Source organism: Melanerpes formicivorus, unplaced genomic scaffold (genome assembly GCF_026170545.1).
Source record: "Melanerpes formicivorus ecotype bairdi unplaced genomic scaffold, bMelFor1.0.p_v2 SCAF_34, whole genome shotgun sequence".
NCBI lineage: Eukaryota > Metazoa > Chordata > Aves > Piciformes > Picidae > Melanerpes > Melanerpes formicivorus.
This window is the reverse complement of record NW_027142386.1, coordinates 3,867,077-3,891,832: the sequence shown is the minus strand read 5'-3', so window position 1 is coordinate 3,891,832 and position 24,756 is coordinate 3,867,077. Positions and strand designations below refer to the sequence as shown.

The window sequence follows — 24,756 nt, the reverse complement described above, 5'->3', positions numbered from 1 at the left end:
ATGCCCCCTCCCCTCCCCTCTCCTCCTTTATTTCCCTACAGCCTTCAAGCTTCTGGATCACAACCCAGGGAAAACTCTGGTGGTGAAGCTGCCTGGCAGGGTGCTGTGCCTCCCTGGGGCCGCTCTCCCATCCCAAGCTCCAGCTCAGGTGTGTGCCAATCTCCCACACTTTTCCCTTTCCCACCTCCCCAGCTCCTTCCCTGGACTCCATGCCAAAGGTGCCAGCCTTACCTGTGCTCTCGGTGCCCTACCAGTGACGGCTCGTCGGTCCGTGCCCGCTGGGCTCAGCTCCTGTCGGAGTTTTCCCATCAGATAAAGCTTTGATGAGCAGAGCCAACGTCACTGTGTCCCCTCCTGCGCTGGAGGGGAGGGATCAGTGGGCTGGGTAAGGTGGGGCCGGTGGCTTCAGGGAGAAAGCAAAGCAAAGCATGGCTGGGGCAAACCTGGGGGACGTTTGCACCCCTAAGCCGGGGGTCAGGCTGGGGCACCGGGGGATGGCAGGAAAGGAAGAGCTGCTGGGACTTGAGCGACCGATTGGGCACTTTGCATGCTGCCAGCCCTTTTGTTTTGGTGATTTCCTGCCTCTCACCACAGCTGTGGCAGGAACTTGGCAGAGCTGGTGGCAGGTTTTTATCTGGGGATCTCCCGGTGGCTGTTGTTCTCTTCCACCCACAGCCCAGTGCCTGAGAGCCAAAAAAGGAAGAATTTGGCCCTGAGGGCATGTGATGACAGAGGTGAAAGTGGCAGTGCCAGGCAGCAAGCAGAAACCTGATCTCCTCGGTGCAGGAGGATGCCAACCTGGGCACCCCCTGGCTCACCTTCAGCTACTGCTGACCAACACCCCGCGGGGACTTTTCCACCAGGCAGTTTCCAGCCACTTTTCCCCAGGCCTGCAGCCTTCCCGGGGTTGTTGTGAGCCAAGAGCAGTGCTTAACACCTGGCCTTGGCGAACCTCATCCCTTTGGCCTTGTTAAACCTCATCCCTTTGGCCTTGGCACATGCATGCAGCTTGGCCAGGCCCCGCTCTAGCCCTCCACCCCTCCAGCAACTCAACACTGCTGCCCAGCTTGGTGTCAACTGCCAAGTGACTGAGGGAGCCTTGAATCCCTTCCTCCAGAGCACTGACAAAGAGGTCAAAGAGAGCTTGAATTAACAAATTCATTCAGGAAAGAGAACAAATTGAGCTGCTACATATTTTGTGTCCTTGTTAATCAACAGAGCAATGCCACAGTCATCCTTCAAACACACATCAAACCCTTCTCTCCCTGGACAACACTTACCCTAACACATGGTAAAGGTGGCAAAGGTACCATTAAAATGGGGGGGGGGGGGGGGGGGAAGGGGGGGAAATGACAAAGCAACGCTGCAAAAACTCAAGGGAGGGAGAAAGAGTCAGAGGCTTAGTTCCTGTCGAGGTATGAAATGGATATTGCTGGTTTAGCCTGGCAGGGAAGAGGGTTTGCCAGCTGTGATGCAGCTAACAGAGCCAGCCCAGTGCCAGTGGCACCAGGATGATGTGCTGGCAGTGCTGCAAAGCCAACTTGCTCATTAAAACCCTCTCCATTCCTGCCTCCCCCCCCCCCCCACCTCCTCCTGCCACCTTCCTCCTCCTCCCACACAGCATCTCCCCAGGAGATGCTCAGCGCCGTGTCCTGGCTTTTTGGCATCTCATGGCTTCCAGATAGGTTTGACATCATTGGTGTGGGGGGTGGGGGGTGTGGTAAAAATCCCTAAAATTAGTGCAAATTAGAAGTGGGGAAGCAGAGGGGGTTTATGTGGCCAGATGCAGGTGAAAGGAAGGTGCTGGACAACTGGGATTCATGCCCTAAATCCATCAGTCTCCAGCTTTGCAAGAGTTAATTCCCACCCCCCCCAGTTCTCAGCCCACCCTTTGGGTTTTTTGGAGCTTCCCTTCACCTGCCAATTATTGCAATAGAAATGTGCTCCTTGTGTGTGTGTCAAAAGAGGAATTAGTTGTGCTCTCTTGTGGGTCCTCCACCAGGAGCCACCATGGGGCATCACTGGAGGGGAACATCGTCAACTTGAGTCCCAAAGTCATGGATGTTTCCTCCCTGGAGGTGTTCAAGGCCAGGTTGGATGAGGCCTTGAGCAAGCTGGGCTGGTGGGAGGTGTCCCTGCCCTTGGCAGGGGGTTGGAACTGGATGATCTTTGAGGTCCCCTTCCAACTCAACCCATTCCATGGAGCTGTGAAAGTCTTGCTCCCCAGTGCTTGCAGCCGGCGTCGGTCTGTGGTGGCTTTGCCCTGCTCGTGGATTTCCTCCTGATTTTCCCCTGATGATTTCCAGGGATTTGAGGTTTTGGCTGAAGCTGCCACTGGCCAGAGCCTTGCTGGGAAAATCCCCAGCTGCAGAGGGGGGGCCCCCCGAGGCTGCTGCACAGCTGAGGGTGTGGGGGATGGGTTGGCTCAGAGCTGGAACGATCCGGGTGGACATCGGGAGCGCTCCAGGAACGACGGAGGTGTGGGATTTGGTACAGTGCATCGGATCTTCGTGTGGTACAACCCCGAGCCAGGGTGCTGGTGAAGCCTTTCACATGGCTGTTGGACCTTCAGAGATCTCCTCCAGCCTCTGCTCGATCATCAGCCGGAGGATGGAGTACCTGCAGAGGCCAAGCACAGGGACCTGAGGATTTGTTGCAGCATCAAGCTGGGCTTTGAACCCAACCTGCCAGAACAACCCTGGACTAACACAAAACTCAGGGGCTCAGGCATGCATTAGGGACACCAGGCTGTGCAGAGGAGTTTTCAGCACTGACACAAGTGCCTGCCAATGTCCTTAACCCTCAGCATCTCCCCTGGGTGCCACCAAGCCCGGCGTACTTGCGCATTAGCTTCTTCACTTCCCGATCCTCCTCTTCCTCCAGCTTCTGGATGAAGCTCCTGAGGACAGGCATCTCGAATTTGATGTACTGGGCCACCTGGGGGGAGTAGAGAGTCATTAAGATTGGAGAAGACCTCTAAGATCATCAAGTCCAATCTTCTACCCTGCACCTCTATGACCACTGGACCATGTCTCAAAGCATCAGACTTGTTCCTGGAACACCTCCAGGGCTGGGGACTCCACCACCTCCCTGGGCAGCCTGCTCCAATCCCTGACCACTCTTCCAGTAAAGATTTTTTTCCCTAATATCCAACCTAAACATCTCCTGGCACTATTTCAGGCCATTTCCTTTCATGCTCTCAGTAGTTACTTGGGGGAAGAGCCCAACCCCCACCTGGCTCCAACATCCTTTCAGGTGGCTGTAGAGAGCCAGAAGGTCTCCCCTCAGCCTCCTCTTCTTCAGGCTTAACAACCCCAGGTCCCTCAGCCTGTCCTCATGAGACCTGCTCTCCAAATTGGGGCGAGGAAGAGGCTGATGCACCAACCCCATGAGGCTGAAGGTGACCTCACAGGGTCCTCTTCCCCCAGATTTAAGCAGGGAAATAAAAAACCTCTCCAATCTCTGCAGCAAACCCTACAGGAAATGACACTTGCTAATTGGTGGGGAGATGTTGACGAAGCATTCTATAGGCAGCTTAGGGCTGTCTCAAGATCTCCGGACCTTGTTCTCGTGGGTGACTTCAACCTGCCTGACATCTGCTGGGAACTCAACACGGCAGAGAGGAGACAGTCTAGAAGGTTTTTAGAATGCATGGAGGACAGCTTCTTATCCCAGGTGCTGCAAGAGCCTACCAGGGGCAAGGCTATGCTTGACCTCCTCTTCACCAACAGGGAAGGACTGGTGGGTGATGTGGTGGTTGGAGGGTGTTTGGGGTCCAGTGACCACGAGATAATTGAATTCTCGGTTTTTGGTCAAGCCAAGAGGGGCGGCAAGAAGACCTCCACTCTGGACTTCCGGAGGGCAGACTTTGGGTTACTCAAGGAACTAATTCAGAGGGTTCCTTGGGATAAAGCCCTTAAAAACAAAGGGGTCCAGGAGAGCTGGACCTACTTCAATGAAGAACTGTTGAAGGCTCAGGGACAGGCTGTGCCAATGTGCCAGAAGATGAGCCGCCGGGGCAGACGGCCAGCATGGATGGTTCATGAACTTTTAATGGAACTGAGGGAAAAAAAAGAGGGTGTATCACCTTTGGAAGAGAGGGGAGGCAACCCACAGAATGTTTAAGGATGTTGCTAGGTCTTGTAGGAAGAGAATTAGGGAGGCAAAAGCACACTTGGAGCTTAAACTGGCCTCTACTGTGAAGGACAACAAAAAGTCCTTCTATAAATACATTAATAGTAAGAGGAAGGGGAAGGAAAACCTCCACTCCTTGGTGGATACGGAGGGGAACATTGTAACCAAGGATAAGGAAAAGGCAGAGATACTTAACACCTTCTTTGCCTCAATTTTTACTAGAAGGGCAGAACGTCTTCCTGACAGCTGGCCTGCAGAGCTAGCAGAAGGAGCCAGGGAGCTGCACAGTTTCCCTATGTTCCATGAGGCGGTGGTTGGAACTCTCCTTAGCAGCTTGGATCCCCACAAGTCCATGGGACCAGATGGGATTCATCCTAGGGTGCTGAGAGAGCTGTCAGATGAGCTGGCCAAGCCACTCTCCATAATTTTCCAGCAGTCCTGGCTCACTGGCGAGGTCCCAGAGGACTGGAAGCTGGCCAACGTGGTGCCCATCCATAAGAAGGGCCGGTTGGATGAGCCAGGGAATTACAGGCCTGTCAGCCTGACCTCAGTGCCAGGCAAGATCATGGAACAGGTCATCCTGAGTTCAATAACACAACACTTACAGGATGGCCAAGGGATCAGGCCTAGCCAGCATGGATTTAGGAAGGGCAGGTCCTGCCTGACCAACCTGATCTCCTTCTATGATCAGGTGACCCGCCTCGTGGATGTGATCTGCCTGGGCTGCAGCAAGGCCTTTGACACCGTCCCCCATAGCAAACTGCTGGCCAAGCTGTCAGCCCATGGCTTGGATGGGAGCACACTGCGATGGGTTAGGAACTGGCTGGAGGGCCGAGCCCAGAGAGTGGTGGTGAATGGTGCCACAGCCAGCTGGCAGCCAGGCACCAGTGGTGTGCCCCAGGGATCAGTGCTGGGCCCTGTGCTCTTTAACATCTTTATTGATGATCTGGATGAGGGCTTTGAGTCCATCATCAGTAAATTTGCTGACGACACCAAGCTGGGGGCAAGAGTTGATCTGCTGGAGGGTAGAGAGGCTCTGCAGAGAGACCTTGACAGGCTGGGCAGATGGGCAGAATCCAACGGCATGAGATTTAACACATCCAAATGCCGGGTTCTGCACATTGGCCACAACAACCCCATGCAGTGCTAGAGGCTGGGGTCAGAGTGGCTAGAGAGCAGCCAGGCAGAGAGGGACCTGGGGGTGCTGGTTGATGGTAGGCTTAACATGAGCCTGCAGTGTGCCCAGGCAGCCAGGAGGGCCAATGGCATCCTGGCCTGCATCAAGAACACTGTGGCCAGCAGGAGCAGGGAGGTCATTCTGCCCCTGGACACTGCACTGGTTAGGCCACACCTCGAGTACTGTGTCCAGTTCTGGGCCCCTCAGTTTAGGAAGGATGTTGACTTGCTGGAACGAGTCCAGAGAAGGGCAATGAAGTTGGTGAGGGGCTTGGAACACAGACCTGTGAGGAGAGGCTGAGGGAGCTGGGGCTGCTTAGCCTGGAGAAGAGGAGACTCAGGGGTGACCTTATCACTCTCTACAACTACCTGAAGGGAGGTTGTAGACAGGCTGATGATGGTCTCTTCTCCCAGGCACCCAGTACGAGAACAAGAGGACACAGTCTCAGGCTGCGCCAGGGGAGGTTCAGGTTGGATGTTAGGAAGAAGTTCTATACAGAAAGAGTGATTGCGCTATGGAATGGGTTGCCCGGGGAGGTGGTGGAGTCGCCGTCATTGAAGGTGTTCAGAAGGAGACTTGCTGGGGTGCTTGGTGCCATGGGTTAGCTGTTTGGGTGGGTTGGATTGGTTGATGGGTTGGACACGATGATCTTGAAGGTCTCTTCCAACCTGGTTTGGTTTATTCTAATAAAGGTTTATTCTAATAAAGTCCACCTGAGGGCTAATTCATTGTGTTTTACTCCACCCACTGGCTGCAGGGCTTGGCTCCTTCACAGGGTGAGCCCTGTGCACCCCAAGCCTGGCACCAAGAGCCCAAAACTGGAGTCTGTCCCAAAAAGGCCAACAAGGGTGGTGAAGGGTCTTGAGTACAGTCCTAAGAGGAGCAGCTGAGGGACCTGGGGTACAAGCCAACCTCATGAGGTTCAGCAAGACCAAGGGCAGGGTCCTGCAGCTGGGTCGAGGCAATCCCAGGCACAAATCCAGGCTGGGCAGGGACTGGCTGGAAAGCAGCCCTGAGGAGAGAGCCTTGGGGGTGCTGGGGGAGGAGAAGCTCACCAGGAGCTCTCAGTGTGCGCTTGCAGCCCGCAAAGCCAATCAGATCCTGGGCTGCAGCAGGAGAAGTGTGGCCAGCAGGTCGAGGGAGGTGATCCTCCCCCTCTGCTCAGCCCTGGTGAGACCCCACCTGGAGTACTGCCTCCAGTTCTGGAGCCCCTATTGCAAGAGGGATGTGGAGGTGCTGGAACATGTCCAGAGAAGGGCCACAAGGATGAGCAGAGGGCTGGAGCTGCTCTGCTGTGAGGATAGACTGAAGGAGTTGGGGCTGTTCAGTCTGCAGAAGAGAAGGCTCCGAGGTGACCTCATTGTGGCCTTCCAGTATCTGAAGGGGGCCTACAAGAAGGCTGGGGAGGGACTGCTCAGGATCTCAGGCAGTGATAGGACTAGGGGGAATGGAATGAAGCTGGAGGTGGGGAGATTGAGGCTGGAGGTGAGGAGGAAGTTCTTCCCCATGAGAGTGGTGAAGCCCTGGAATGGGTTGTCCAGGGAGGTGGTTGAGGCCCTGTCCCTGCAGGTGTTTAAGCCCAGGCTGGATGAGGCTGTGGCCAGGCTGATCTAGTGTGGGGTGTCCCTGCCCATGGCAGGGGGGTTGGAACTGGATGATCCTTGTGGTCCCTTCCAACCCTGACTGATACTATGATACTATGATACTATTGAGCCTGGGGAAGAGGAGGCTGAAGGGAGAACTTCTGGCTTTCTACAACTCCTTGAAAGGAGGTTGGAGCCAAGGGGGGCTTGATCTTTTCTCCCAGGGAAGAAGTGATAGGAGAAGAGGAAATGGCCTCAAGACAACCAAGGTAGGTTTGGGTTGAATATTAGGAAAAGATTCTTTGCCAAAAGGGTCTTCAGGCACGGCCCCAGGGTGCCCAGGATGGAGGTGGAGTCCCCATCCCTGGAGGTGTTCAAGGACCTGTGGCCATGGCACTTGGGGGCAGGGTTTGGTGGCCACCCTGGTGTTGGACTGGATGATCTCCAAGGGCTTTTCCAGCTGAAGCAGTGCTGTGATTCTGCGATTCTCTGCTGTGCCCGGGGATGTCAGGGTATGGATGCACTCGGACGGTCTCAGAGGGCTTTTAAAGGCAGCTGATCCTGGGGCTCGTTTGTGCTGCGAGCGCAGCGCAGGGCTGGGAGGGAGCCGGCAGGTGGCAGAGCCGAGCCCAGAGATCGCTCTGCTGGGATCGGAGCCACGGATCTCAGAATGGCTTCGGCTGAAGAGATCTTAATGCTCATCCAGTCCAACCCTTCACCCAGCACTGCCAGGGCACCACCAACCCATGGCCCTCAGCACCACAGCTCCAGGGCTTTCAAACCCCTCTGTGGTGGGGACTCCACCACTGCCCTGGGAAACCTTTTGGGGAAGAAGTTTCTCCTCCTGTCCAACCTAAACCTGCCCTGGGGCAACTTGAGGACAATTCCTCTTGTCCTGTCACTTGTTCCTACCCCCACCTTGCTCCAGCCTGCTTTTCAGGGAGCTGTAGAGAGCAATGAGGTCTCCTCTCAGCCTCCTTTTCTCCAGACTCAACAGCCCCAGCTCCCTCAGCTGCTCCTTCCCAGCCCTGTTCTCCAGGCTCTTCCCAAGCTTTGTTGCCCTTCTCTGGCCCTGCTGCAGCCCTCAATGTCCTTCTTGGGGTGAGGAGCCCAAAACTGAACTCAGCACTGAGGGTATGGCCTCAGGAGTGGCCACTTTGGGTGGACAATCCCTGCCCTGCTCCAGGCCAGGCTGCTGGTGTCCTTCTTGGCCACCTGGGCACACCCCAGGCTCACCTTCAGCTGCTGTTGAGCTACACCCTCAGGTTATTTTCCACCAGGCAGTTTCCAGCCACTCTGCCCCCAGCAGAGTTGTGACCCAAAGAGATTTGGGATGGCAAAACAGGGCTGAGGAAGCTTTAAAGCTGCTCCTGAAGCACAACCTGAGGTTTTCCCCATGAGAGGAGGAGTTTTCATGAGGACATCATAGAATCATAGAATGTTCCAGGCCAGAAGGGACCTCTAAAGCTCATCCAGTCCAACCCCTCTGCAGTCAGCAGGGACATCCCCAACTAGATCAGGCTGCCCAGGGCCTCATCCAGCCTCACCCTGAATATCTCCAGGGATGGAGCCTCAACCACCTCCCTGGGCAACCTCTTGCAGTGTTCCACCACCCTCATGGTGAAGAACTTCTTGATATCCAACCTAAATCTGCCCTTCTCTAGTTTGAAGCCATTGCCCCTGGGCCTGTCCCTGCAGGCTCTTGCAAACAGTCTCTCTCTGTCCTTCCTGGAGCCCCTTCAGGTACTGCCAGGCTGCTATTAGGTCTCCCCAGAGCCTTCTCTTCTCCAGGCTGAACACCCCCAGCCCCTTCAGCCTGTCCTGTAGCAGAGCTGCTCCAACCCCCTGATCATTTTTGGGGCCCTCCTCTGGACCCTCTCCATCAGCTCCATGTCCTTCCTGTGTTGAGGGCTCCAGATGTGGAAGCTAATTCCTGCATCCCCAGCGTGGAGACATCCCCTCCACATCCCCCCCGGTATTCCAGCCCTGGCTTGCATCCCAAACCCATCCAAAGCCCACAAGCCTCCCCTGCTGGCAAACTCACATCATAGGTGATTTCTTCCACCTGGTCCTTCTCCATGAGGAAGACCTTGGAGACCTGCTCGCAGGGCCCCTGCAGGATGCGGGCGATCAGGGGGTAGTCGCTGGCTCGGAGCTTCTGCTTCTCTGCAACACCAAAAGCACCAACGTTTGGCCTGGGGGAGGACTGGCCTTTGCCATGACCAACCAGCTGCCTGTGCTGGGGAGATTCACACAATCACAGAGCCATGGAACTGCTGAGCCTGGAGAGACCTTGGGGATCACCCAGTCCAAGCACTCACGCAGAGCTCACAATCCACAGCTGCTGCTGAGACACTGACCCTGAGCCACCTCCCTCAGCACCTCATCCAGGTGGCTTTTGAACACCTCCAGGGATGGGGACTCCACCACCACCCTGGGCAGCCTGGGGCAGTGCCTGAGAATCCCTTCTGGGAAGAAAGTTTCCCTAGTGTCCAACTAGGAACCTCCCCTGGTGCATCTTGAGGCCATTGCCTCTTGTCCTATCACTTGCTCCTTGGGCCCAACCCCCACCTGGCTCCAGCCTCCTTTCAGGGAGTTGTAGAGCCAGAAGGTCTCCCTTCAGCCTCCTCTTCTCCAGGCTCAACACCTCCAGTTCCCTCAGCTGCTCCTCATAGGATTTGTACTCTCTCAAGGCCCTGCCCCAGCCTGGTTGCTCTTCTCTTGCTGCAGACTCACCTCCACTGGTGTGGACGATGTAAAGGGCAAACTCTTCTGCTGAGTTTTCGATCTGGACAGAGACAGAAACCACTCTGAGAGCTCCATCCCCCAGCTCCGGCCAGCAACCCAACCCCCAGCCTTTCTCTCCCTCCACTTCCCTTTCACACCCCATGGGATGGCAATTCCCTGGCTGGAGCAAGCCAGGAGCAGGGGGTGGGGGGAGGAAGACATCTAAAGGTACCTTGAATTTATTGAGCAGCAGCTTGAGGACCTGGGGGGTGGTCATGGTGCTGTTGATCCGGACGTTGGTGACAGAGCCGTACGCCGGCGTGAACACCGAGGTCTGCGGGGTGCAAAGGGCCGTTTGAAACCCCTTCAAGCCCCTCCCAGGCTTGAGGCTCCTCACCCAGGTGGGTTGGGGTGTTTTTAGGGGGGGGGAAGTGGGAGCTGACCTTATGGTTGTAGAAGTGTCCGTTGATGGAGAAGCGGGGTGGCGGCGGATGCGGCGCTGCTCGCTGGGCGTGCGGGAGCTGCCCCTGCGCCGCACCCCCACGTCGCTCCGCGTCCGCATCAGCTGCGGCGTCTCCTCCGGCCCCCCCTTGCTGCCTGCACAGAGACCCAGTGGGGAGGATGGGGCTGAGCAGAAGGGGACAAGAAGGGCCCCCTCAGGGTCCTACCTCAGCGTCTCCCTGCTGCAGAAATCATAGAATCGCAGAATGGGTTGGGTTGGAAGGGACCTTGAAGGGCATCTGGGTTGGAAGGGACCTTGAAGGGCATCTGGGTTGGGAAGGTCCTTGAAGAGCATCTGGGTTGGAAGGGACCTTGAAGATCATCTGGGTTGGAAGGGACCTTGAAGATCATCTGGGTTGGAAGGGACCTTGAAGATCATCTGGGTTGGAAGGGACCTTGAAGATCATTCGGGTTGGAAGGACCTTAAAGATCATCTGGGTTGGAAGGGACCTTGAAGATCATCTGGGTTGGAAGGACCTTAAAGATCATCTGGGTTGGAAGGGACCTTGAAGATCATCTGGGTTGGAAGGGACCTTGAAGATCATCTGGGTTGGAAGGGACCTTGAAGATCATCTGGGTTGGAAGGGACCTTAAAGATCATCTGGGTTGGAAGGGACCTTGAAGGGCATCTGGGTTGGAAGGGACCTTGAAGGGCATCTGGGTTGGAAGGGACCTTGAAGATCATCCAGTTCCAACCCCCTGCCATGTGCAGGGACACCTCCCACCAGCCCAGCTTGCTCAAGGCCTCATCCAGCCTGGCCTTCAACACCTCCAGGGAGGGGACATATGCAACCTCCCTGGGCAACCTGTTCCAGTGTTTCCCCACCCTCACTGCAAAGAATTTCTTCCTCATCTCCATTCTCAATCTCCCCTCTATCATCCCTCCTTCTGTCTCCTCAAGCCCTTGTCAGAAGTCCCTCCTTGGTTTTGCTGGAGGCTCCCACAGGTACCACCTGCAAACTACCTCCTGGGAGACCTCCATGGATGCAGAAGTCGCACCCCAGAAACACAACCTTACAAACTCCCCCAGTCAGGTTTAAGCCACCAGATTAAGCCACAGCAGCCTCTGGTTCACCCTCCCCCAGCTGCTGAAGGAGGCCATGGATCAGAATTCACCATGGACATGAAGGCTGCACCTGGCTCTAGGCTCTTCTCCAGGAGGGCTTGGAGCATCTTTATTCACTTTGTCATCATTTCAGTTTGTTTTGTTCCCTCTTCTCCTTTAATGGGAACCAGCAAACCAGGCCAGGGCTGCAGATCACAGCATGGCCACTGGCCCAGCTCCAGATTAATATAACCTAGCTCTTCATCCCCTGGTAATGACCCTCTGGGATGTTTTCATTCTGAGCAGGTCTGCAGCAAGGAAGCTCTCTGGCGCTTGCTGCTCCAGCTGCATGCTGCAGGCCACAGCAGCTGAGTACCCCAGGAGGGGCTACTGCCCCTCCCCTCCCCCCCCCCCAGGCTGGGAATTACCTCCACAGTCGTGGAACTGCTGAGGCTGGAAGAGACCTTGGGGATCACCCAGTCCAAGCACTCACCCAGAGCTCACAATCCACCACTGCTGCTGAGACACTGACCCTGAGCCACCTCCCTCAGCACCACATCCAGGTGGCTTTTGAACACCTCCAGGGATGGGGACTCCACCACCACCCTGGGCAGCCTGGGGCAGGGCCTGAGAATCCCTCCTGGGAAGAAAGTTTTCCTAGTGTCTAACTGAACCTCCCCTGGTGCATCTTGAGGCCATTGCCTCTTCTCCTATCACTTGTTCCTTGGCAGAAGAGACCAACCCCCTCCTGGCTTCAACCTCCTGTCAAGGAGTTGCAGAGGGACAGAAGGTCTCCTCTCAGCCTCCTTTTCTCTCAGCTCCCTCAGCTGCTCCTCCCCAGCACTGTCCTCCAGACCCTTCCCCAGCTTTGTTGCCCTGCTCCAGCCCTCAATGTCCTCCTTGGAGTGAGGAGCCCAGCCCCCTAACCCCAGCACTCAAGCTGTGGCCTCCCCAGTGCCAATCAGACAATCACATCCCTAGAGCTGCTGGCCAGACCACTAATTAATTAATTAATTAATAAATACTTGCTGCTCCAGGCCAGGCTGCTGGTGGCTTTCTTGGCCACTTGGGCACCCCTTGGCTCATCTTCAGCTGCTGTTACCCAGCTTTCTCCACTGGGCAGTTTCCAGCCACTCCTCCTCAAGCCTGTAGCCCTCACACGGTTGTTGTGACCCAAGGGCAGCACTCAACCCTTGGCTTTGTTGGACCACCCAGCTTGCAGCCATTATCCCTCATCCTGCCACTACAACTCCTTGTCAAAAGTCCCTCCCCAGCTCTCCTGTAGGCTCCTTCAGATCCTGGAAGGCAGCTCTAAGGTCTCCCTGGAGCTTTCTCTTCCCCAGGCTAAACAAGCCCAACTCTCTCAGCCTGGCCCCAGAGCAGAGGTGGCTCCAGCCTCTGATCATCTCCATGGCCTCCCCTGGACCTGCTCCAGCAGTTCTATGTCCTTCTTGCATTGCTTTTATTTAGAATCATAGAATCAGTCAGGGTTGGAAGGGACCACAAGGATTATCTAGTTCCAGCCCCCCTGCCATGGGCAGGGACACCCCACACTACATCAGCCTGGCCACAGCCTCATCCAGCCTGGGCTTAAACACCTGCAGGGACAGGACCCCAACCACCTCCCTGGACAACCCATTCCAGGGCTTCACCACTCTCATGGGGAAGAACTTCCTCCTCCCCTCCAGCCTGAATCTCCCCACCTCCAGCTTCATTCCATTCCCCCTAGTCCTATCACTCCCTGAGATCCTGAGCAGTCCCTCCCCAGCCTTCCTGTAGCCCCCTTCAGATACTGGAAGGCCACAATGAGGTCACCTGGGAGCCTTCTCTTCTGCAGACTGAACAGCCCCAACTCCCTCAGTCTGTCCTCATAGGAGAGGTGCTCCAGCCCTCTGCTCATCATATTTCCAGAAAAACATCCAAAAATGCCTCACTTGACCCCCAACCCCCCCAGGAACCTCTGCAGAGAGCTCCAATGGCGTGAGGGCAGTGCTGGGAGCAGGTTTGTCCCATGGGAACTGCGGGTGAAGGACGCAGGCAGCTCCAGCGCTGCCTCCCGCTCAGAACAAGGGGTTAAGGAAGCACCAGGACCAAGCTCTACCCCCTTGACAGAGAGGAAAAAAATCCAGGGAGGGGAAAAATAACTCTGCAGAATGTTGACTTCCCCATGGCAACGAACTTCCCCACGGCCTCTATTCTTCTTTTCTTCTTCCCTAAAAGCGGAGACGCCGGGGAGGGGAAGCTCCAACATCCCTTTCCCTACCGTCCCATGAGGCTCACTGCTCCATCCTCCCAGTTCCTTCCAACCTCCTCATCCCCACATCCCACCCTGGCCCTTGCCCTGAGCAAAAACAAACCCCAAACCCCACAAGCCAAGCCCTTCAAAAGGGTTTGGGGTTCAGGTTTTTCTTGCTGCAGGGAAATAAATTGTGGATGGGCCCCAGGCGAGGGTCAGGGGAATGATCAGAGGAGGGCTTAGCCTGTGAGGAGAGGCTGAGAGAGCTGAGGTTGTTCAAGCCTGGAGAGGAGAAGAGTAAGGAAGTGATGGTAGCCCTGTGCTGGGCACTGCTGAGGCCACAGCTTGAGTGCAGGGTTCAGTTTTGGGCTCCTCACTGCAAGGACACTGAGAACTGGAGCAGGGCCAGAGAAGAGCAACAGAGCTGGGGAAGGGTCTGGAGAACAGAGCTGAGGGAGCTGGGGGTGTGGAGCCTGGAGAAGAGGAGGCTGAGGGAGAAACCTCATTGCTCTCTACAGCTCCTGAAAGGAGGCTGGAGCCAGGTGGGGTTTGGGCTCTGCTCCCTAGTCTCAGGTGATAGGAGAGGAAATGGCCTGGAATTGTGCCAGGGGAGGCTGAGGTTGGAGATGAGGGAAAATGTCTTTGCTGCAAGAGTGCTCAGGGATTGTCCCAGGCTGCCCAGGGAGGTGGTGGAGTCCCCAGCCCTGGAGGTGTTCCAGAACCCTGTGGCCATGGCACCTGGGGCCATGGTTTGGTGGCCATGGTGGTGCTGGGTTGCTGTTGGGCTGGGTGAGCTCAGAGGGATTGTTGCAACCTAAACAATTCTGTGATTCTATAAGGCTAAGGGGAGACCTTATCAGCATGGTCCAGGACATAAAAGGTGGCTATCAGGAGGATGAAGACTCCAAGGAGTCCCAAGGGGTGATGAGTACAAGTTACTCCTGAGGGAATTCCAATTGGACTGCAGAAGAAACCTGTTCCCCCTGAGGACAGCTGGGCACTGGAATCACCTCCCAGGGGAGGCAGTGCAGTCCCCTCCATGGGGCAGTTTCAGCCTCAGCTTGGCAGGCTGCTGGCTCAGCTCCTTTCAACTCCACCAGCACCTAGAGAGGTTGGAGCAGCTGGTCCCTGGGGTCCCTTCCTGGCACTCTGGGGTTCTATGAAATGAAATATGGCTTAAGGTCACCTGGAGCAAGACTGGGACACTGGCTTCTAGGGAATAAAACCTGCCTCCTTTATATTTTCTGACCTCAAACAGGAGCTGCTCCCAGCCACCCAGCCAGATCCCCCTGGATCTGAGCCCTGCTCACCTGTGACATTCCCTGGAGCCTCCGTGCTCGGCGTGGGCTCCGCGTCCGTGACCTGGATGTCTGGCAAGGTGCTGGGCTTCAGCACAGAGCTGGGGAGAAGCAAGCAAGAAGTGATGTGCTGGGGGAATGTGACCCAGCCCAGCCCCAGGCTGGTGAGGAGCAGCCTGCTCTCCCTCAGGACCTGGCAGGTGACCACCCCTGCAGGGCTGCAGCGCTGTTACAACACGAATCCTAACCTCTATTCCCCCAAAAACCCTTTGGAAGGTCTTATCCCAGCTGCCTTCCTCCCAGGAAGGGTTGTTGAACCCCAGAATAAACTCCTGCACCCCAGAATAATCTCCTGCACCCCAGAGTAAACCTCTGAACCCCAGAATAAACCCCTGCACCCCACAATAACCCCCTGAACTCCAACAGAGCAGGAGCAAAGTTGGACCTGCCCTGGTTTTTCCTCTCTGCTGACAAAAAACCCAAACCAACCTGGAAAACCACCCCAGATCCACTCCACTTCCAGGACAAGCCATGGATTAGATGCTCTTGGGCACTGGAGAGCCAAGGCCAGGATCCCTTCTAGGGGTTTTGTGGAGTGTGATGGGAACTGAGGGAGTTGGGGCTGAGAAGAGAAGGCTCCGAGGTGACCTCATTGTGGCTTTCCAGTATCTGAAGGGGGCTACAGGAAGGCTGGGGAGGGACTGCTCAGGATCTCAGGGAGTGATAGGACTAGGGGGAATGGAATGAAGCTGGAGGTGGGGAGATTCAGGCTGGAGGGGAGGAGGAAGTTCTTCCCCATGAGAGTGGTGAAGCCCTGGAATGGGCTGTGCAGGGAGGTGGTTGAGGCCCTGTCCCCGGAGGTGTTTAAGCCCAGGCTGGATGAGGCTGTGGCCAGGCTGATCTAGTGTGGGGTGTCCCTGCCCATGGCAGGGGGGTTGGAACTAGCTGATCCTTGTGGTCCCTTCCAACCCTGACTGGTTCTATGATACTACTACGACTTTATTTCAGCCTTGGCTTCCTCGGGGTGTTGCCTGGTGGCCAAAACCCCGGAGCCGGAGCAGGCGGCTGGGGCTGCGAGGCAGCAAACCCCAGCTGGAGGGGCTCGGGGTGGGGGTGGGGAGGGTAGCCGCGGGGTCTCCTCTGCCCCGCACTCACCCGTGGGCTCCCAGGTTGCATCCCGAGTGCCAGGAGGAGGAGGAGGGCGGGGGCCGGATGCGCTGATTGTCATCCTGCATCTGGAGGCGGATCGGGCGCCGCAAGCCCCAGGAGATGTTCAGCAGCCCCTCCACGATGAGTTCCCCTTCCTCCTGCGCAGAGAGCAGCGGCTCCGCACCCCGGGCACAGACTCAGAGGGCTTTTTTGCACCTCCCAAGTCTGAATCAAAGCAAATTTCCTTTTTTATTCTTTCCCCTTCCCCTTCCCCCCCTCCCCCCACCCCGACAGGGAGCGGCAGGTCCCTACCCAGGGGGGGTTTCTCACCTCCCGGTGCCGCAGCTGCAGATTCTGCCCTTCGTAGTAGATGTTGTAGGTCTTCAAGTGTAAGAGCAGCTCATTTCTGGGGGGAAAGAAGGGGAAAGATGTTGAGAAAAAATAGGGGAAGGGGGGTGGGGGGGATGGGGGAGGACATTGCAGGCACTGCTTGGTCCCCTGGAGCCAGACAGAAGGAAACTGGAGGGTTTAGGAGAAAAGGGGTTGGGTTAGATGACCTTTAAAGGTCCCTCCCAACCCAAAGCATCACTCTATGAAAGCTGGAATTGTTTCCCAGGGTCAGGCTGGGCTAGGCTGCTCCTGTGTCCAAAACAGCTTCAGCTGGGGCAAAATTGGGTCTTTGGCTGCCTCAAGATCTCTCTTGTAGAGAATATCTGCTGCAGGTTCAACCAGGGGGTATCAGAGAATCATAGATCCATGGAATGGGTTGGGTTGGAAAGGACCTCAAAGATCATCCAGTGCCAACCCCCTGCCAGGGGCAGGGACACCTCCCACCAGCCCAGGCTGCTCAAGGCCTCACCCAGCCTGGCCTTCAACACCTCCAGGCAGGAGGCAGCCACAGCCTCCCTGGGCAACCTGTGCCAGGCTCTCCCCACCCTCACTCTTCTTCATCTCCAGTCTCAGTCTCCCCTCTCCCAGCTCAAAGCCATTGTTCCTCATCCTGGCACTCCCAGCCCTTGTCAAAGTCCCTCCCCAGCTCCCCTGGAGCCCCTTCAGGTACTGGAAAGCTGCTCTGAGGTCTCCCTGGAGCCTTCTCCAGGCTGAACAGCCCCAACTCTCTCAGCCTGTCCCCATAGGGGAGGTTCTCCAGCCCTCTCATCCTCTTGATGGTCTCCTCTGGACCTGCTCCAGCAGTTTGATCCCCTCTGGGGGACAAGCTTTCTGCACCCATGTCCTCCACCAGCTGTGCAAAAAGCCCTAAGCAAAGCTACCAGACCTTGGTGGAGCTGGTCACAAGGCTGAAAACCAAGGAAGTGTTGGGAGTTGAAGCCCTTGGGTCATGCTGGAGTCACAAGTTCTCAGAGGAGAGGTCACCACATCAGCTCCTGGCTCAGGCCCCTGACCTCAAGCTCAGCCTGAGCCCTGCTCCAGTTGAATGATAACAATGCAAGCAGACATAACAACAACAACAATAGTAGTTATGATTGTTGTTATCATTATTAATACTTTAATAATAATCAGTGGCTCTCAGGATGTCAGGGGTCGGAAATCTCCCAGCCCAAGCCCCCTGCCAGAGCAGGAGCAGAGAACCCAGCCCAGGGCACACAGGAACACATCCAGACAGGGCTGCAAAGGCTCCACACAAGGAGACTCCACAACCTCTCTGGGCAGCCTGCTCCAGGCCTCTGGCAGCCTCCCAGGGCAGAAGTTCCTCCTCCTGCTGAGCTGCAACCTCCTGGGCTGCACTTTCCATCCCTTGCCCCTTGGCCTGTGCCAGGGTGCAGCTGAGCAGAGCCTGTCCCCTCCCTCCTGACCCCCAGCCCTCAGCTCTTGAGAGACATTGATCAGATCCCTCTCAGCCTTCTCCTCTCCACACTCAGCACCCCCAGGGCTCTCAGCCTCTCCTCCCCAGGCACTGCTGCAGTCCCTTCAGCAGCCTTGCAGCCCTCCCTTGGACTCTCTCCAGCAGCTCCCTGTCCCTGCTCAACTGGGGAGCCCAGAGCTGGCTGCAATGTTCCAGGTGTGGCCTCAGCAGGGCAGAGCAGAGGGGGAGGAGAAGCTCCCTGGCCCTGCTGGCCACACTCCTCTGAATGCCCCCAGCACCCCCTTGGCCTTCTTGGCCACATCATAATTAAATGAATGAATGAATGGAGACATCAATAAGTAAATAAACAGATAAACTCAAACTAAAGGCAGATTTAAAGCAAGCCAGGCTGTCCAAGCCCTTCTGTGACTCCTGGGGAAGTGATGCCATGAATCCAGCTCAGCAGGCTGCTGGGGTTTCAAGGATGCTCAGCACCTTCAGGCTGACATCAGGAAGCACAAATCCCAGGGCTGTGGGGTCAGGAGAAGGTACAAAGGAGGGGATGCAACATCCCCTTTATGCTTTATCTCCCCTCAAATCTTCCTGGAAGCTTAGGAATCCTTTTCCTTCCTTCCCAAAGCACAAAGGAGCAATCCCAGCTCGGGAGCTTTCCCGGCAGAATTTGGCCTTCAGAGCTCCTGAGGAAAAACCAAATTCCAACTCACATCAAAGCCCCTCCGATTGTTTTTTGAAGGAAATTGCTGATTCTCGCCCTAGAACTGCTTTAGGGCTCTAAAGGCAACCAATTGAAGTTCAACTCCAGGCTCCCTCCCCTCCTCCCACCGAAAATCCCCCCCCGGGAGTACTGCAGCCAGCTCCCCAGCCAGCAGCACAGGCTGTGGTGCTGCACTGCAGCCCTGCCCAGCATCTTACTTGGAGATGTATTTGTCTTTGCCACAGGGAACCAGGAGCTCGCAGCCGCCGTAATCCATCCTCCTGCTCCTCTTTCATGGGAGCTGAGCTGCAGAGAGGGAGGAGAGAAAAAGCATCGGCGTGAACCGCCCCGTCGCCGCCCCCTGGGGAGCAGGGAAATTGGTGTGCTGGGATGAGGATGAGCTCTTGGGAATCACAGAATCGTCACAGAATCGCTTAAATGGGAGAAGCCCTCGGAGATCACCCAGCCCAACAGCAACCCAGCACCACCATGGCCACCAAACCATGGCCACAAGTGCCACAGGGTTCTGGAACACCTCCAGGGCTGGGGACTCCACCACCTCCCTGGGCAGCCTGGGACACTCTTGCAGCAAGGACATTTTCCCTCATCTCCAACTTCAGCCTCCCCTGGCACAATTTCAGGCCATTTCCTCTCCTTCTATCACCTGAGACTGGGAAGAAGAGACCAAGCCCCACTTGGCTCCAACCTTCTCTCAGGGAGCTGTAGAGAGCAATGAGGTCTCCCCTCAGCCTCCTCTCCTCCTGGCTCCACACCCCCAGCTCCCTCAGCTGCTCCTCCCCAGCCCTGTTCTCCAGAGCCCTCACCAGCTTTGTTGCCTTTCTCTGGCCCTGCTCCAGCCCTCAATGTCCTTCTTGGGTTGAGAGGCCCAAAACTGAACCCAGCCCTCAAGCTGTGGCCTCAGCAGTGCCCAGCACAGAAGCACAATCACTTCCCTCTTGCTGCTGGCCACACTCTTGCTGATTCAGCCTCCTCTTAAGGAGCTGCAGAGAGCAATGAGGTTTCCCCTCAGGCTCCTCTTCTCCAGGCTCTGGCAGCTGCTCTGGGAGGATGGAAGGGGAAGGAGGGGAGGGTGAGATGAGGGGAGATCAGATAAGGGTGAAGCGTCGTAAACTCACTGAAAATTTAATACCAGCAGCGATTGGCTTACTCTGGCATTTGCATTTCCAGCAGGCACCCAGTGCCCTGGCACTGCCAGCCCTGCAGCAGGGAGGGGGTGAGCAGCATTTACTCCTCTTTTCCATTCATTTTACCCTGGTTTTAATGCAAAGCTGCAGACACACAGGATCTGGCTTGATGCTTCCTCATCTCATCCCAAAGCACAAGCTGCGGGGTGGAAGTTGGGGAAGGATCTGGGAGACCTCAGAGCAGCCTTCCAGGACCTGAAGGGGCTCCAGGAGAGCTGGGGAGGGAGTTTGGACAAGGGTTGGGAGTGCCAGGGTGAGAGGCAATGGCTTTGAGCTGGGAGAGGGGAGGCTGAGGCTGGAGATGAGGAAGAAATTCTTGAGAGTGAGGGTGGGGAGACTCTGGCACAGGCTGCCCAGGGAGGCTGTGGATGCCTCCTGCCTGGTGGTGTTGCAGGCCAGCCTGGGTGAAGCACTGAGCAACCTGGGCTGGTGGGAGGTGACCCTGTCCATGGCAGGGGGTTGGAACTGGATGAGCTTTAAGATTCTTTCCAAGCCAACCCTCTCTGTGAATCTGAACAACGCCAAGGGGAATTCTCTGCATTCCCTCCAGCGCCAGAACATCTCCACAGCTCTCCTGCACACACTCTGAAACCTCTCCAGACATTCCACCTCTGGAGCAGCCCCAGCCAAAAGCAGGAGGCTGTTTGGGGTGTTGCTTTGGGTGCTGTGAACTGGAATTCAAGTGAGATTTGGGGTGAAGCCCTCAGGGCTGCTCAGAGGTTGGAAATCAGGCAGTGGCAGCACCTTGAGTTCAAAGCTGGAGCAGCGTTGAGTGACACAAAAGGGCTTCTGGGGCCATCCTTTTGCTCAGGGCTTGGTGAAGCCCTCCTAAGGGCAGCCAATCTTTTTTCTTTCTCTTCTCCATGGTCTGCTCCCTCCTTCTCCACATCCAGACACGGAAAGCAAGCCAAGAAAAGAGGATTTGACCCCCAACTGCTGTTTCCATCCACCTCCTGCATGGCTGCCTGCTGATCCTCTGGGACACAGACCTCATCTTCCTGCCAAAAATAACCCAAACCCCACCACAGAATCCAGCAGCTAAATGACTCAACCAAAGCCTTGTGGTCAAAAACCTGTGTTGGAGGAGTCCCTAAAACCTCAGCACAGCAGCAATCCCTGCCTCACAGCCTGCCAGTCCTGGTGGATCCTAGCAAATCAGTTACAAGGAACAGCAAAACCATTCCAGGCTGCACTTCATGGCGTGGGAGAGGTTGCAAAAGTGATTAGGGATAGAACAAGGAGGAATGGCCTCAAGCTGCACCAAGAGAGGGTTTGGTTGGACATCAGGAAAAAACATTTCACTGAGATGGTTGTCAGGCATTGGCTCAGGCTGCCCAGGGAAGTGGTGGAGTCACCATCCCTGGAGGGGTTTCAAGGTTGTGTAGCTGGCTCCAGGGAGACCTCAGAGCAGCCTTCCAGTACCTGCAGGGGCTCCAGGAGAGCTGGGGAGGGACTTTGGACAAGGGCTGGGAGGGACAGGATGAGGGACAATGGCTTTGAGCTGGGAGAGGGGAGATTGAGACTGGAGATGAGGAAGAAACTGTTGAGAGTGAGGCTGGGGAGACTCTGGCACAGGCTGCCCAGGGAGGCTGTGGCTGCCTCCTCCCTGGAGGTGTTGAAGGCCAGGCTGGGTGAAGCACTGAGCAAGCTGGGCTGGTGGGAGGTGTCCCTGCCCCCAGCAGGGGCTTGGCACTGGATGATTTTTGAGGTCCCTTCCAACCTAAACCTTTCTGTGAACCTCTGAACCTCTGTGGTGCTTGGGGCTAGGACTCAGTGGTAAACTCAGCAGAAGAGGGTCAAGGGTTGGACTCAGTGACCTCGAAGGTCTTTCCCAACCTGAACGATTTTAGGATGCTGTGAGAAGTGCAGAGGGTGCTGAAGCAGCCAGAGCCAGCAGAGGGAGGGCAGGAAGCCAGCCCAGCCCTGGGGCTCCAGCTGTGCCTGAAGAAAGCAGAAGAGAAACTCGCCGCCGAAAAACTGCTCCTGGCAACGGAAAGGCTGACAAAGCGCTGAGCTTCCTGACCAGCCCAGGAGCTGCAGCCCCGCAGCACCCTCCTCTGGGGCCGGCAGCTGCCTCTCCCACATCCCCCCACAGGAACAAACCCAGTAACGATCCCAGCTCTCCCTCCAAACCGATAAGAGGAGGAGGTTTTGCAGGCAGCTTTGTGGCTGGGGGGGGAAATTTTGGCAGCGGCGGCGGCGCAGCACCTGCCCCTGCAGGGTGACTCCGGGGGTCACCAGCTGTGAGATAGAGGAAGGGCACAGAAGAAGCATCTGGCTTGTGGGTGTCCCCTGAAAGGGCTCCAGGGGGAAGGCAGCGATGCGTGGGGTGGGGGTTGAGCTCTCACAGCTGCTTGGGCCATGCGAAAACGTTGCCAACAAACCACTGAAGAGGCTGAGAGCCTCCTGGCCTGCAGCAGCACAGCCTGGCCACGTGGAGGGGTGAAGGCAACTCCCCAGTCTCCTCCAAGGGCAGGTTTGGGTGAACTCCAGCTGAAAACAGACTCAGTTGGGGATGGTGAGGAGCCCTGCAGAGCAGGTTCATCCCCCTGTGCCGAGGAGCTCAGCTTCCTGTTTACCGCCCGGCGCTGCCACCTTCGCCGCTGTCATCACATCCCCTTCCGAGTGAGGAAAGGGCCAAATTCTTCCTTTTTTGGGTCTCAAGAGCGCTGGGCTGTGGGTGGAAGGGAGCAGCAGCCGCCTGGAGATCCCCAGATGGAGACCTGCCACCACCCTGCCCTGATTTTCTGCCATGGCTTTGGTGAAAGGCTGGAAATGGCCAAGATAAAAGGGTTGGCAGTGTGCAGATTGCTCAACCAGCTGCTCAGCCACAGCAGCTCTTCCCTTCCTGTCACCTCCAGTGCCTCAGTTTCCCCTTTTGGAGCCACTGTGTTCCCTTCACACCCTGTGGGGGCTGAGGTTTGGCTGGGGCCTTGCAAAGTGCTTTGCAAACATCAGCTCAAAGCCATTGCCCCTGCAGGGGTGGCAGGAGGTCTGCAGCCCTCCCTGCCCTCTGACATAGCTATCAGCTGCTCCCATGGTTGCTTCCAGGCCTGAGGGGTCTCAGACTTATTCCCCTCCTTAAAGATGATGGTCATGAAATCATGGAATGGTTTGGCTTGGAAGGGACCTTAAAGCTCATTCATTCCAACCCCTGTCACAGGCAGGGACACCTCCCACCAGCCCAGGTTACTCAAGGCCTCACCCAGCCTGGCCCTGAACACCTCCAGGCAGGGGACACCCACAGCCTCCCTGGGCAGCCTGTACCAGTCTCTCCTCACCCTCACTCTCAAGAATTTCTTCCTCATCTCCAGCCTCAGTCTTCCCTCTCCCATCTCAAAGCCATTGCCTCCGTGGGCAGCCTGCTCCAATGCCCTGTTGTAGTTTCAAGCCATTGCCTCTCATCCTATCACCACATGCCAGCTCTCCTGTACCCCCCTTCGGGTGCTGAAGATGCTCCAGGAACTCAGACCCTTCCCTGCACCACCAAAGCCCCACTGTGCAGAGGGAGCCTGGCCCCACTTGCAGCCCCTCAGGTGGAGCTGGGACACACACTCCTGCTGAGCCCCTGGGGGGCTTCATACAGCACAAAAAAGAAGAGTTAAAAGAGAAAAAGAAAAGGAGAGGGAAAAAAAAAAATTGGGCTGCCCTGCAGATCGTGTTTTGAGCTGGAGAGGGATGGTGCTCCCTGCTCCTGCCAGCGAGGAGCGTTTTGGGGGTGGGGTGTTTGCTTTCCCAGCTCCTGCAGCACGCAGAAGCTTTGGCAGCATCCCTGCTGCTGCTCCCGCAGCTCCAGCAGCCCAGGCAGGAGACGCAGCCTCGTCCCAGCTGCTGCTTCCCCCCGGCTGTGTGAGGCATTGTGGGAATATCCTGATCCCTGCTCCCCGGGGAGGCGGCGATGCTGCCTCCTGCACAGACCCTGCGGCCCGAGGAAGCTTTCAGCCGTCCCACCGCGCGTCCCCCGCCACGCCACCGGAGCAAAGCAGCAGCCGCAGGCCGCCGTCCGTGGCCCGGAGGCTGCGGAGCTTCCGTGCCCGGCGCCGGGATGTGACCGAGCGCGGTGGGACGCGACCGAGTCTCTCACCTCCTGCCGGCAGATCCTTCCCTGGCCCCACGGTGCTGGGGGGGCGGCTGCCGTGAGCCGGTGTCGTGGTGGCTCCGGCCCAGGCGTTATTTTTGGAGCTGGGATTCCGTCTGTCCGTCCGTCCGTCCGGTGTCCCTAAGCACCAAGGTGCAGCAGCTCCATTGTTTTCCAGCCGCTATTGTTCAGCCCAAGTGCTCAGCCCCGTCCTGCCGAGGGGAAAGCAGGGGAGCGGTGGCAGAGCTGAGGATGGGTGATGCCATCGGGGTGCTGGCTCCCCTGGGGACAAGTGGGGGGACCCACTGGCCACGCTCTGCAGGTCTGAACCTCCCCCCACCCCCGAGCAGAGCTGGTGGCCATCAGCGTCTTAGTGTGGGCGATAGGAGAGGAGCCAGGAGGTAGTCTCCAGCCCCGGGGCGATGGGGACACGGCGACGGTGCCGTGAGCAGGCTGGGGACCTGCAGGTGCTGCTGGCTCCCTGCGGCAGCAGCCAGCCCCAGAGCAGAGGGAGATGCTGAGGATGCTCGGGGGTGCGGAGATGACATCCCTGAGGCGGGGGGGTCGGAGCCTTCTCCCCGCACCGAGGGACTTCAGGACAGCTCCGGATGGGCCCCGAGGCCGCTCCCCCGCCCCGCCGGGGATGGGGCCCGGGATGGGGCCCAGGGATGAGGATGGGGATGGAGAGAATGGGGATGGGGATGTTGAGGATAGGGACCGGGATGGGGGTGCCGTGTCCCGCCCGCACTCACCCGGTCCCGCTCCGCTCCGCGCCGCGGCCGGAGCCCCGCGAAAGCGCCGCCCCTCGCTGGGGCGGGGCCGGGCGGAACGGGGCGGGGTTGCCGGGGCAGCGGGGCCGGGATCCCGGGGGACAGCCCTCCCACACCGGGAGCCCAAAGGACACCCCTGATCAGGTGGCAGGACCAAGGATGCCCTACCTCGGTCACCTGGTTTGTACCCCTAGGGACTGGTATCCCAAAGGATGCTCCATCTCAACCCCCTGGTTCCGGATCTGGAACTGCCATCCCAAGGTGACGCTCTTTCTGGCAACCAAATTGCACTCCAGGATGCCAAAGGATGTCTCATCCCGGTGCCAGGATCAGG

The 24,756-nt window shown here is 57.1% G+C and overlaps 1 protein-coding gene across 1 annotated transcript; it reads right to left on the bottom strand.

Moving 5' to 3' along the window:
- Positions 1-1,138: 1,138 nt before the first annotated feature.
- RASSF2 (Ras association domain family member 2) lies at positions 1,139-24,385 on the bottom strand. Its single transcript, XM_068156461.1, is given in 12 exon segments — positions 1,139-2,619; positions 2,840-2,937; positions 8,939-9,060; positions 9,631-9,682; positions 9,854-9,955; positions 10,065-10,100; positions 10,103-10,218; positions 14,714-14,802; positions 15,857-16,008; positions 16,181-16,256; positions 18,588-18,675; positions 23,659-24,385. Coding segments are annotated over 11 exon segments (972 nt in total). The 5' UTR covers positions 18,647-18,675; positions 23,659-24,385; the 3' UTR covers positions 1,139-2,549.
- Positions 24,386-24,756: the final 371 nt, after the last annotated feature.